This window comes from Sander lucioperca, chromosome 1 (genome assembly GCF_008315115.2).
Source record: "Sander lucioperca isolate FBNREF2018 chromosome 1, SLUC_FBN_1.2, whole genome shotgun sequence".
Classification (NCBI taxonomy): domain Eukaryota; kingdom Metazoa; phylum Chordata; class Actinopteri; order Perciformes; family Percidae; genus Sander; species Sander lucioperca.
Genome location: NC_050173.1, coordinates 12,075,908 through 12,088,537, shown reverse-complemented (window position 1 = coordinate 12,088,537; position 12,630 = coordinate 12,075,908). Strand labels below are relative to the sequence as shown.

The 12,630-nt window shown below is 38.6% G+C and overlaps 1 protein-coding gene across 2 annotated transcripts in view; it reads left to right on the top strand.

Moving 5' to 3' along the window:
• Positions 1 to 12,630, top strand: part of si:dkey-112m2.1 (transmembrane protein 132C) — a 175,839-nt gene that overhangs the window by 127,455 nt on the left and 35,754 nt on the right. For both annotated transcript variants that reach the window (XM_031278033.2, XM_031278032.2), the window contains exon 5: positions 5,017 to 5,206. In XM_031278033.2, the coding sequence (XP_031133893.1) occupies positions 5,017 to 5,206 (190 nt within the window). The remainder of the gene's footprint in view (positions 1 to 5,016; positions 5,207 to 12,630) is intronic.

Below are 12,630 nucleotides of genomic sequence, written 5' to 3'. Positions count from 1 at the left end.
CACATCCTGTTATATTTGAGTATTTGCTGCTTTTCTCTGTTTTGTATCATTATAAATTGAATATCTGTGAATTTTGGACAAAACAAACAGACATCACCTTGAGTTCTGGGAAACTGTGATGGGCACTGTTCGCTGACAGATGATTGAAATAAAATACAAATCTAACTAATAATGACAAAAATATTTTCAGACTGAAAACCATCTTGCTTTGAAGTCAAAACAGCCTGTAATTCAGAGACAACAAATATATCTAGTGGAACATATCAAGCTTGCCAACAGGAGACCTTTACAGGCTTATGGCAAATAAACCATCTGCGGCTAGATTAACAGCAACAAAGAGTGAGCTAGATAAAATCTGAAAAATGTCTTCAGTCATTGCAGGTTGGACATCAATCGCTGGTATGCATCTTCTTAAAACATCTTTCTTGGAATGCACTTTCACACAGATGTCCTACTCTCTCATTGGTCTGACTCACGGCCAACACACACACACACACACACACACACACACACACACACACACACACACACACAGAAAACTGTGTGTGAAATGTCACAAACACAAACAGCCCATCCTCAGCACATCAAACAAACAAATTCCCATTGGCAGGAAAATTCACCACAGAAATCTAACCACACAAAACGTGCAGTCGTGGGCGACCTTTTTTTCTGCCAGTGAGTTTATGTACAGCATGTCCCACATACTGACTGAAAAAACGAGTTGTTGACCATGAAGTAAATCCTGTAGTCTTCTGGCTCCCATAATTGACAAGAATGTACCCACTTTTACCTGAATGGAGCACTTTGAGGTATTAGTGCGTACAAACATACTATACAGACACACACAAACTGTCTCACTCCGTCTCCCTCTATTGTTGGACTCGCTGTCGATTCACTGTAGCGAAATAGATTCAAGTCTTTGATGTATCATTGTTGTCAGTGCTAACCAAATCACTGCTGTGCATGAAAGGAACCCCCACGGGTCTCCAAAAGAGACAGCAGACTTGTTCTCTCTCTACCTTTTCTCAGAGCCAGATACCAACAGAGGTGTTAAGAGTGAAAAGAGGAAAAACATGCCTGTATGTTTAACAGGGCTTTTGTGTTGTGCTAAGCTCCACTTTTATTTTCCTGTTTTGGAGAAAAAAAAGGGAATTTCATTTGTGTCATTTTGTTTTGCTGTTATGCCACTTCTTACCGCTCAGAGCCCCTTTGTTACAACAAGGGTGTGTTTGAAATGTATCTTACAGAATTTAAAGTGTGCGCAGTTTCCTCTGAGTGGATTCACTTTACCCTTTTCGGTTTGTGCTTTCACACCCAACAATAGGACTGACAAATGGAGATACCTCAAAAGCCTCCTCAAAATGACATGACCGATTTTCCACCTCATTTCAACACAACAAAGCTGCTATGATACCATTGTCACTGTTCACTTTTGTAGTGGCACAGTCAGTTCTGTGATCCCAGTAGACATTTGGCTTTTATTGTAGCCCTTTTAGCCCTGTTTCCACTGTGTTTTGTCTCAGTCTCTGCGTCCACCTCATGGCAGGAGAAGTGATAGTTGCCAGTGAGCGTATTAAATTGTATGGTAATCTCGCTGAGAAAAGGGCACACAGTGCAGTTATGTTTATAATGAGACATGGAGAAAGTAGGCAGACCTCTCAGACCAGTGGGCTGCAGACATTTATCATCCCAAACACACGCTGGCTGAAGGGGTGAGGGTGAGAGAGAGAGAGAGAGAGAGAGCGGAATGCCCTCTATTGGGAGCAATAAAACACTGCAGTAGGGAGGGGGAAAAGGAAAAGAGCAAAGACAAGAAAAAGACACAATAAAGACAACACAAAACGACAGATTAAATAGAGAGCGAAGAGGAGTTGTATTGTAGTGTTCAGCACTAAAGCCCTGATTGTTTGCTTCTTTGTTAAGCACAACTGTCTGTTGCAGATAATTGATTTGGCTGTAATTGTACACCATAAGCGTAAAGCACATAATCAGTGCAGTCACTACCCCTGAGCCCAGCAGCAGACCCCACTGTGGCTCTGTTGCACTCTGAATTTCTGTCCGAGAAAGAAACTGAAAAGGAAAAGAGAGCGATGGACGGACTTGAGCTTCGGCAAGTGACTGATATTCATGGTCCGCAGCCAAACACCTAAAATTAACATATAACTACATATACGGAACTGCAAGTACGTGTTGTGTGAGATATTTGCTCTCAGCAGTTACTACATTTTGCATTTGATGTCTAACTTTGATGAAAAGGAAATGGATTTCAAAGAGAACAAATCTGCCTAGACATTTGTAAACGGCATCCCATGAAAACATGGTTTAAAAAGTGTAAACATCATTTTTCTCATGTAACAGTTATTTCATGTTTTTCTTGGTTATGTCATCAAAACTAATTTTGCAGGAATATTTGGCAATGCTTTTGACTAGTTAATAAATCCCTTAGCAGATTTTGGATTTATTTATTGCTAAAGTACTTTGTACAGTAAGTAAATGTAAATAAAGTGGGAATTGTTGGGGGAAGATGGGATTGAGAGGGAGGGTTAGGGAGAGTGTGGGAGACATTTCCAAAAGATGGATGGAATGTCTTGATTGTATATTGAAAAATGTTGGCCAATAAACATTAAAGGATAAGGCTGGCATTATTTTATATTTTCCAAACAGTCCACACATTCCATTAAGGGCACCCCTGTAAATTAGGGGTTAAGACCCCGACCATGAATAGAAGCATTACCAGTTAAAATCCAACTGGGGACCCATTAAAAGACCAAAACCAACAATGTGTTGGAGAACCTGTCTCTCAATACTTTCCGACTTCCAGATTCTGCCTTAGCCCCATGCCAATTTGTTCCTACTGAAAATGTAAATCTTTAAAAACAAATGTATAGTTTCATTTTTCAAGAAGGCGCAGTAATTTCCTTAAACAGCTGGGCAACTGGGCGCCTATGTAACTCACCTGGTAGAGCGTGTGCCCCATGTACAAAGGCTCAGTCCTCGCCGCAGTGGCCGCAGTTTTGGTTCCGACCTGCAGCCCTTTGCTGCATGTCTTCCCCCTCTCCCTCCCCTTTCATGTCTAAGCTGTCCTATCAAATAAAGGCCTAAAATGCCCATACAATGATGTTAAAAAAACACCTGGCCACTGTAGGTTTTAGCTAGCATTATTCAAACAGGAGTACATATTGCATTTGTTGGGGACTATTTTCAGAGGCAGATTAATACACAGTTGGTGCTCTGCTGAGTATTTAAGGCAACAGTTGGGTGTATGTGGCATCTGAAAATAAATTGCAGTGCCCATGTTTATAGAACAAAGAAACATGTTGCACAGTGCAACAATGTGTTGGATTGATGTGTTTTTTAATTGCTTTCAAAAACAATGGAGGTCCATGGCACAGAAGATTACGTTTAGTGTTAGTAGGATAAATTCATCCAAAATATCATCAACTGTGATGTATTACACCTCAGTATACCTGTATAACTCCTCCGTGTTCAAACAGAATTATATCTCAACAGCACTCACTGTGTGGCCAGATGCACACCGATATTCTGAGCCAAAGCTTTTCAGTGGCCTTTGGAAAGACATTAGTATAATTCAGAATATTACCAACTGAAACAGAAAAACCTTTCCTCTTGACCCAGAAATCCTATTCAAGCTGTTTTCATCCACACTGATTTCCAGCTTCCAAAACAGTTTTCTCTTACAGTTTTCTACCAGAGTAGGTCCTTAAATCTGCACTTTGAAGTGAGGCTAGCGTCTTTCGTGCAAACACATAAATACAAGCTGGTGAAAGGGGTGAAATACAAGCTTGTCCAAATATATGTTAAAGAAAAACCTTGGATCTTATACCCCCCTTCCTCACAATTAGTTGGGGCTCTCTCCAGGCTTGTTTTAATTGCGCGGCAACCAAACAACATACTGCTTGGGACAGAATTAAAAGAGTATGGTATACATTAAAAAATAACTTCATACCAAAGCCTAAGACACATGCATATACTTTCTCTTGCCTTTAACTTTTGTTTTTACTGCAATCTGTAAGAAGTCGTGTTACACAACGCGAATGTTTACCTACGTGAGCCCCTTCCAGATCCCCAAGTGTGAATTGTATTTTTCAGGACAGCATGCGTATCTGTGTGCGGTGGTTGTAAAAAGGTGTTGCGTCGAGTTTGGACTGTGACAAAGAACACCTGAGGGAGAGGCAGCAGCTTGATCAAACCTAGCGCTCCACAAATCAAATGAGTTTGGAGGATTTTATATTTGCATTCATTGTTTTTTCTGCTTTGTTTGCATCTCCATCAGCTGAGAGAAAATGATTGGCTCGGCCCTGGGAATCTCTGCAAGAGAAGCTCCATATTGCAAGAGGAAAAAATAAATTGCTTTTTTTGCCAACATCATGGTTCTGTGTGGATGTGACAATGAATTGCAATAGCGCCGCGATTATAGTTTCATATCATATTGTGAGATGAAGGATACGTTGCTTAAAAATAGCATATCCCTGTGCAACATCTGCATGTAACACAGCAGAATCAGTCCCTATGAATAAAATATTTGTTACATGTTTTCTTCAAACCTGATTAAAATGTCCAATTAATTATTCAACCCTTCTCACTCCCATTAGTGGATGATAAAGACCAGTTTCTCTTTTGTTTTCCCTCTAGCTCTCGCTCTTTCCACCTTCTTTAACCTGATTCCTAACCTTCCCTGTTTCTGCTCTAGTTTTTCCTCACCCTTTTTCTAGCTTCTCTTTTCCCCCTTTTCCTCATGTCTCATTCCCTTCATACTTTCCTGTTCCACATTATTCCATGGTTTTATTTTTTTGCTTTTTCCTTCCTTTACCTCATCTATTTCCCTGTTTCTTTCTCATCCCTTTTGACTCCCCCCTTATTTCTGTCTTGCTATCCTTTCACTTGTGCCTTTCCAATTGCCACCTATCTTTCTTTACCTCCTTTTCCCTCCCATTTCCCATTTTTATTATCTAAATCCACTCCTGACACACAACTTCTCCATTTCTGCTCTTGCAGGGCGGAGGCACCAGGCTACCAGCGAGTGCTGCAAGTGGACCTGGAGGTGAACGGGCTGATGATGACTCCGGGGGGGAGGGAGGTGACGTGGCAGGTGGAGTACCCGCTCACCCGCACCCTGACCAGTGAGGTGCCGACCCTCATCCGCCTGGCACCGCAGGACCTGGGCGGCATCGTGCCGCTAGCCATGGTGAGCAGTGGGGTTGAGCTGAGGTTGGAAGCTCGTGTGTAGCAGACATTCCTCATTGTGGTACTGTAAAGTTGGGGTGTTGAAATTAATCACTGCATCGCGATGCGGACCTAGACAATTCTGCATCGATGCAGTGACAGACCATAATCAATTGTTGCCTATTCGATTATTGTTGCTGCTTTTTTTTTTTATTTTGCCTTTTGTCTGTTGTGTTAGGACTCCGCTTTATTCAGGAAGTGTCTTTAATAAGAGTATATACAATAAAAAGGGGAGTTCATATACATCTGACTGCTTGAATTTGGTGATGAAAACCATGTGTAGCAATATATAATAATATTGAGGAGATGACGCATCGTGGTGCATCGTGATATTGAATCGATTCGAGTCGTTGACAGGATAATCATAATCGAATCAAATCGTGAGACCAGTGAAGATTCACACCCCGACTGTAAAGTCTGTATTTAGTCAGGATTAAACCATTACCATGGAAAATACTGATTCTGTAATATTATATATTATACTATATCATTAGATTATTATTACTCATGCATTTATGTGTTGTAGTTGGTTGAGGTGGAGCAATTTTTTAAACTATTTTTTATAAAGGACTGCAACTAAGGATTATTGTCACTATGGATCAATCTCTGATTATATTACATTTTGAAAACAGTGAGAACTGCTGTCACAATTACCCAAAGCCCAAAGTAACACCTTCAATATGACTGTTTGGTCCAACCAATAGTCAAAACCTACAAATTCATTCAAAATACATAACATTATCTAAATAATTAAAACAAAATCCCCACAGAAGTTGGAACCATGAAATGTTTTTGCATTTTAAAAAATGACTTAATCGATTATCAAAACATTTGCCAATTACATTTTCTGTCAAGCGACTCTTCGATACTTGGTTCAGCTCTACTCGTATATATTATTGTGTAGTTCCAATATGACTAGTTAAAAAAAGATGTCAAATAATTGTAGTGGAGTAAAAAGTAACATGTTTCCCTTAGAATTGTAGTAGAAGTGGCATGAAAAGAAAATCCTTAAGTACCTTAAATTTGGACTTAAGTGAATGTTAGTTACAAACCACCAGTGGACCTGTGGCAACGCAACAGAACCAAACTAGCACGATTAGACTAAATACAATTTGGGTCAGGTCTTGGTTACTAGGAATCGAGTGGATCTGTGAAGACCTCTAAGGAAAAACATACAGTGCGGCGTGCAAGTGTTTGTTGTTCTTCATTCCTCTAGCTCCATTCAAGCCCATTGGTTTTTAAATGTAACAACAACTATTATAGATTAAAGTGTCACCTGACAGAGTGTTTGAGGGAGTTCACATCTTTCTTGTATAGTAGCCCCATGACAATGGTCCTAAAGATACAGACAATGCAGACCAAGGATAATTTTATAACTAAACCTTGGAATGCGTTTGACTGGCGGAGTGAGTCAGCTGTCCTAAGTCCATGAGCATGTTTTGCACATGCTTAAGACGAGACTGAAGGCAAAAAGAAAAGCATCACCAGAGACGATAGCGATGTCTCCTGACATCTAGGAGTCATACACTTCAGAGCTCATTTAATGCAAATATGTTTTTTTTTACTGCACATCAAATAGGATGGCTTTATTTAGGCTGTTAACTTTTTAAATTATCGTCTATACCCACTCTATTAAAAAAAGGCCTAGAATTCCTATGCTGTTCTTCTGATGTGGCTATGAACACCCTCAAATTGAAGCTGAGACTCCACATTGTCATTGTTCCACATCAAATGCAGTGTGCTGGAAAACAGAGCTAACATGCTAATGTTTATTGCTAACTTCCTAGCAATAGAAAACAGAGGGGAAAAAAGCATAGTAAATGAAGAAAACCTCAAAAGATTTTGACAGCTAGCTAAACAGCTAAACAAAGACCCACACCCACATTGCATCCTATATTTCCAAAGATAATAGTTTTGGCTGTTACTTAGCAACGGCTTCTTCCACTTGTTGTAGAGCAAATACTGTAACATTTATTCAAAGGCTGACAAAGACAGTGAACAAACGCAATCTTTCTATTTAAATACACATAAAAAGATTATTTTTGATATTGGGTATGCAAGCAGACTGATCCTCTGTCAATGACTAACAGTGGATATCATTTTGACTAAAGCTTTCAAAGTCATTAGTTCGCTGTACTATTCACACGACACAACTTTCTGTCTTGTTGTCTTATTTTCACACTACCTGACTGACCGGTGACAGGTGCTCACACTACTAGATCATTCACCGGGAGGAATCCCTGAGTCTAGTCTCCAAACTATGTTTTTGCCACAAAAAACATGCGAGAAGTGACACAGACATGGCGTAATAATACCTTATGCGAGAGTGTTGTCGTTGGCACGTGTGCACAAAATTTTCTACACATCTTTATTATTTATCAGTTTCCACTAGACTAGGTGCAACAACATCTTTTATCCGTGTTGCAAATGCAACACATACAGTAAAGTCAACACATACAGTAAAGTACAGGCAACCTCCCCCTGGTTTCCCCTGAGCCCATGTCTTGCACTCTTATTGGCTGGAGTCCCCGACAGCTTCAGATATTGATGCTGTGTGTCCACTGTCAGCGTCATTTCCCCGCTTCCCATTCATTTCTATGGGAGCAGCTGTGCAATGCATTCTGGTAGCGTTGCGGAGACAGTTCCCACATCGAGCCAATGCAGATTTGCCTCCAATTTGGGGCTTTTGTCGGGGAGCTCCAAAAACTGTGGGTGAGCGGAAAATCAGGGCTGAAGTCGTGTAGTGGGCCGTTGCTATAAGAATCATTTTCTCCTCTTTACTAAGGGCTTCTTAGCACTTAGATTATGGGTTATTTTTTCAGAACCGCGCAGCTCGTTGTGGATTGTCCATTGTTCTGAGCCTTTGACCTCCGCATGGCACAGTAAGAAGACTTTTTATTAATAGTAATTTTCTTATATTTTCTTCTATCACTATTATCCATTGGTGCATTAAAAAGTCAGGACCAATTATTTTTAACACAAATTTTGCTCTTTTTAATTGGCAGTAATCTGGTTTAAACATCTCTCAGACTTTGCTGACAAAGAAGTTAATTGAGTTTGGATTTAGACAGTCCAAACATGGGTGAATTGGAAAGTGGCTTAAGATTGCTAATTGTATTATGATGGCAATGTAAATTGTTTTACAAAATGAAAGGAAAACCATTCAGTATGCTGCAAAGAGATAAGAATAGTTTTCATTTTCCTCGCTACTAATGGCCACGTAAAAATCAAATGCCCTCGAGCACTTCATGAACGTTTATTGTAACAATTTGGTGAGGCAGCAGTTCACCGCTGATTTATGGCTTCTGGCCAGTAGAGTAGTATTTAGACTTTAACTACATTTTTCTTTGTTAATGTTGGAATGACAGTTTTTCTAATTTTATAAATAGATGAAGTGTTTAATTAGAAATGCAACATTTTGAAATGTGGCGTTTCAGATAAACTTAGTGCAGACAGAGTGCATTAAGTCCACAAGGACATCCTGATTTGATTTACACAAAAAAAGACAACCTTGCTACTGTAATAATGCTAATAATGATAAACACCTATAAATCTTTTTCTTAATGATAGTCACAGTAGAGCAATATCTTAAAAGCACAGGCAACAAAAATGAGAATAACATAAAACAAAAGCAATACCAATACTGAAGTCCATAATAAGATGGATAAAGCCATAAAGATAAAGTCGATAAAAAGTGTCTTGAGAGCAGATTGGATTACCTGACATCAAAGGCTTATTATCTTTAGTATTTTCATTATTTGAACATTGATTTGAAAATGTAATCGCCAGCTGCTGTAAGTGTCTTAGATAGAAATTTTAAAGACTTAACAGAACATAAACCAGCTAAATGTTTATCTGGTTCATCAACAGCAGAAACAAGGAACAGCAACACAGCTCAGCTGTTTGCTTACCCTCACTCAGACAAACAGCTGTGAACTTGCGCTGATTCTTATTGACCGACCCATAATCACATAAGATGAGAAGGTTGACCAAATGATAGAGGAAATAAAAAGGTTTATAGGGTGAATATCAAAACATCAGGAGGCAAGTGATGGAAATAGGAAAATAGCGTCTGTCTGTAGTTTTCTATATGACTGCTGAGATACATGAAGATCAGCTGGGGGTTTGTGGAAGTATACAAGCCGTGCTGTGTGATTTGAAATACACTGAATTACCTGAAATGAATTGGGACCCCATGCAGCATTTTTTTGTGCTTCACCTTTCCTCTCCTAATGTGGGAAGATTTTGCAGTGTAAAAACTGAAAAACCAAGCTTTGATAAAAGTTGGACAATTCAAATTTAGAACATAAAGTTTTGCCCCAAAGTTTTTCCAACTTAGACTTTTCTGTTAACGTGTAATTTTACATTGTTGCAACTTTGTTTTATTTAAAACGTTTGCTCTTTGTGACTTTTGGCCAAGTAGAAGTAACTTTACCTTACTCTTTGTTAGGTCAAAGTCACTTCAAATCATACACTGAAACCAAACCATGAAACAGTACCCTTTTTAAGCAGACAATTAAATAGCATTGTAAATATGAAATTTATTTTATTATCATCTGTCTAGTGAAGCACCAAAAACAGAGCATTTGATGTGGTTTGACCATATTTTTTATTAAGAAATGTTGATCATTCATGGTTGATTACTTAAGTAAATTAAAATTACATTTCACTGTTGCGCACATCAATAAGGTGATACAATTACACAATCTTCCTTGCAGTTTTAAATCAGAGAAACATTAAAGACTGCAGCTTTAACTCTACATACAGCCTTAGATGTTCAGTGCTTCACCCAAACATTGCCATCCGAGCACTGAGACATTTGATGTCCTACCTGATAAGTTCATACACAACTTCTAAAAATCACCTTTGCACAAACTGCTTGATGTATGATGTGATTTGTTGTTGGCATTTTCATTTCATGATGCCAACTGTGCTGAATTCCTCTGTAGCTGTTTAATTTTCTTGTTATTATTACAGCCCGAGCACCGAGAACGTTGGTCTTTCGAAGGCCCTATTCACTTTAAGAAAAAGAATCCATAGAAAAACAGATAATGTCCTGGCAGAAAATGATCAGTACCTTTTCCATTAAGTTTACGGACATTTCTGGTAATCCAAAAACGGAAACACAACTGTGAAAAATTATGACAGAAAATGTCTTCATATTAACACAGTATATTGGCCCGTATTTCAAGGGACTTTTCTAACTGTTGAAATTGATAGGATGATGATGATGATGATTATTATTATTATTTATTATGATTATTATTATTATTATTATTATTACCATCATCTTTTACAATATTGTTTTATCATTCATTGAAAGCACTGTAACTCTAAATAGTACACGTTTTAAAGGCGGATGAATCCGAGTCAGCAAATAGTTTGAATGTTAGTAGTTGACATCAATCTGCGCCTTTGCAGCAGAATTCGTAGGTAGACACCAATCATTGCTGGCTACTGGCTCTACAGAGCTCGTCTGTTTAATAAAACTCAACTCTCTGTGATCACTTCTGGCCTACACTCCCACAGAGAAGCACACACATGCACACACTTATTCAGTATCTGCCTGCCAAACATGAATACAGGACTCATTTCTGTCTTGACTTGACAGCTGCTGTAAATGTCCTTTAGGATATTTGACTGAAATGGTGACAAGTTTGCTAATAGTGCCAATGAAGAAAGGTTAAAGGTAAAAGAGAGCAGGAAAAGGAGGGGAGAGTCTAAGGAAGTACAAAAAACTAGTGCTGTCAGTTAAACGCGTTATTAACGCCGTTAACGCAAACCCATTTTAACGATGTAAATTTTTTTATCGCAAGATTAACGTTCTTTTTGGCCTAGCAAACTTTGTAGTTTTTTTCACATGCTGTTGCAACAACTAGTAACGTTGTTAAAACTAAAACTACAACACCACACCGGATCTAGCTAGACCGGAAACAAAACAACAGACACACTTGTTTGGGCTTGTGAGCCGGCCAAAGAGTAGTAGGCTAACGTTACGTTTTGAGTGGATGGGCGCGAGACGCCGAAATGGATGCCAATAAGATTCTGAATGGAAAGTTTACTTTTAAAAGTTGCCAAATGGTTCCATTGACAAGACCAAAGTGATCTGTGTGTTTTGTCGTTGTGAACTGAGCCATCATCGCAGCACGTCCAGTCTGAAAAACCACTTGATGGCCAAGCACACAGCTGATGCGAATTCTCCGCCCCCTCGTCAAAGCCATTACATTGTGTGAGAGATTATTTGCTCCAAGTGAGAATGACTGCTCCAAGTGAGAATGTTAGTGTGAAATTGAACACTACAGTATGTCAATGTTGTTTTCAATAAAAAAAAAAACATTTGCACAAAGCAAGCCGATCCACTTTTCCATGTTGATAAGAGCATTAAAATGAGAAAAAAATAATGGGACAAAAAGAAACAAGGGACATTTAGAATAGATAAAAATGTGCGATTAATTGCGAGTTAACTATGACATTAATGTGATTAATCGCAATTAAATATTTTAATCGTTTGACAGCACTACAAAAAATGGCAGCTTTAGCCACAAAAAAAAATTATTGTGAGAGGTTTGGCTAGTTTAGATAATAACCTGCCAAATGATTTGTTAATTTGTTGTTATAGAGCGTTATTTCTTACACTCAAGACATGCAGGCTCCTAGTGACTGTATTCTTTGCGAGCAAAAGGATGGATATTTATGGCATTCAAGCACTGGATATTCATCATGCAACAATTGACAGAGAATATTTAACGTATCATTATCTTCAAGTAGAACAGAAAAGGAGAGATTGTTGCACTATGACAAAAGTACACTTTATATTGAAACATTTGTAAGTGGAAGTACTGGAAAGAGGCTGAAACTTGAATTGATTTCAGATGAGTACATTTTGAGGATTCAATAACAGATTCCATAGTTTGTTCAGATGATGGGGTTTTGTACTGTAGTGTATCTTTTAGAGACTCTGTAACCTCCAGTGGTTCTCTGGTTCAGATTATAACATACTCTTTGAAATTCTTTAAATCAATAAATTGAATAGCCCCAAAGCTCTTGAATGATCAAAAGTGTAAACTGAAGAAGAAGCTATGCCATCATAAAGACAAATGCCTGTTTATATTTTTCACTTTCAATCTACCGATAAGCAATATAAACCTGGAACCAACAAGGCAGACTACAGAGAATGACAGTAAAAGCATTGCATTAACAAGCTTGAAAGTACATGCAGAGAACATGCCAAGCTTCCGCCCATACATTTTTTAATCTCCATCTCTTGCCAAGCTGTCTTTTTTTTCTCCGCTCATTAGAGACAGTGGCCCCCACAGCTCTTTACACTACATCCCAAATGATATCATTAGCTTTTTATTCATAGCCTCTGAAAAAAAAATCACTCCA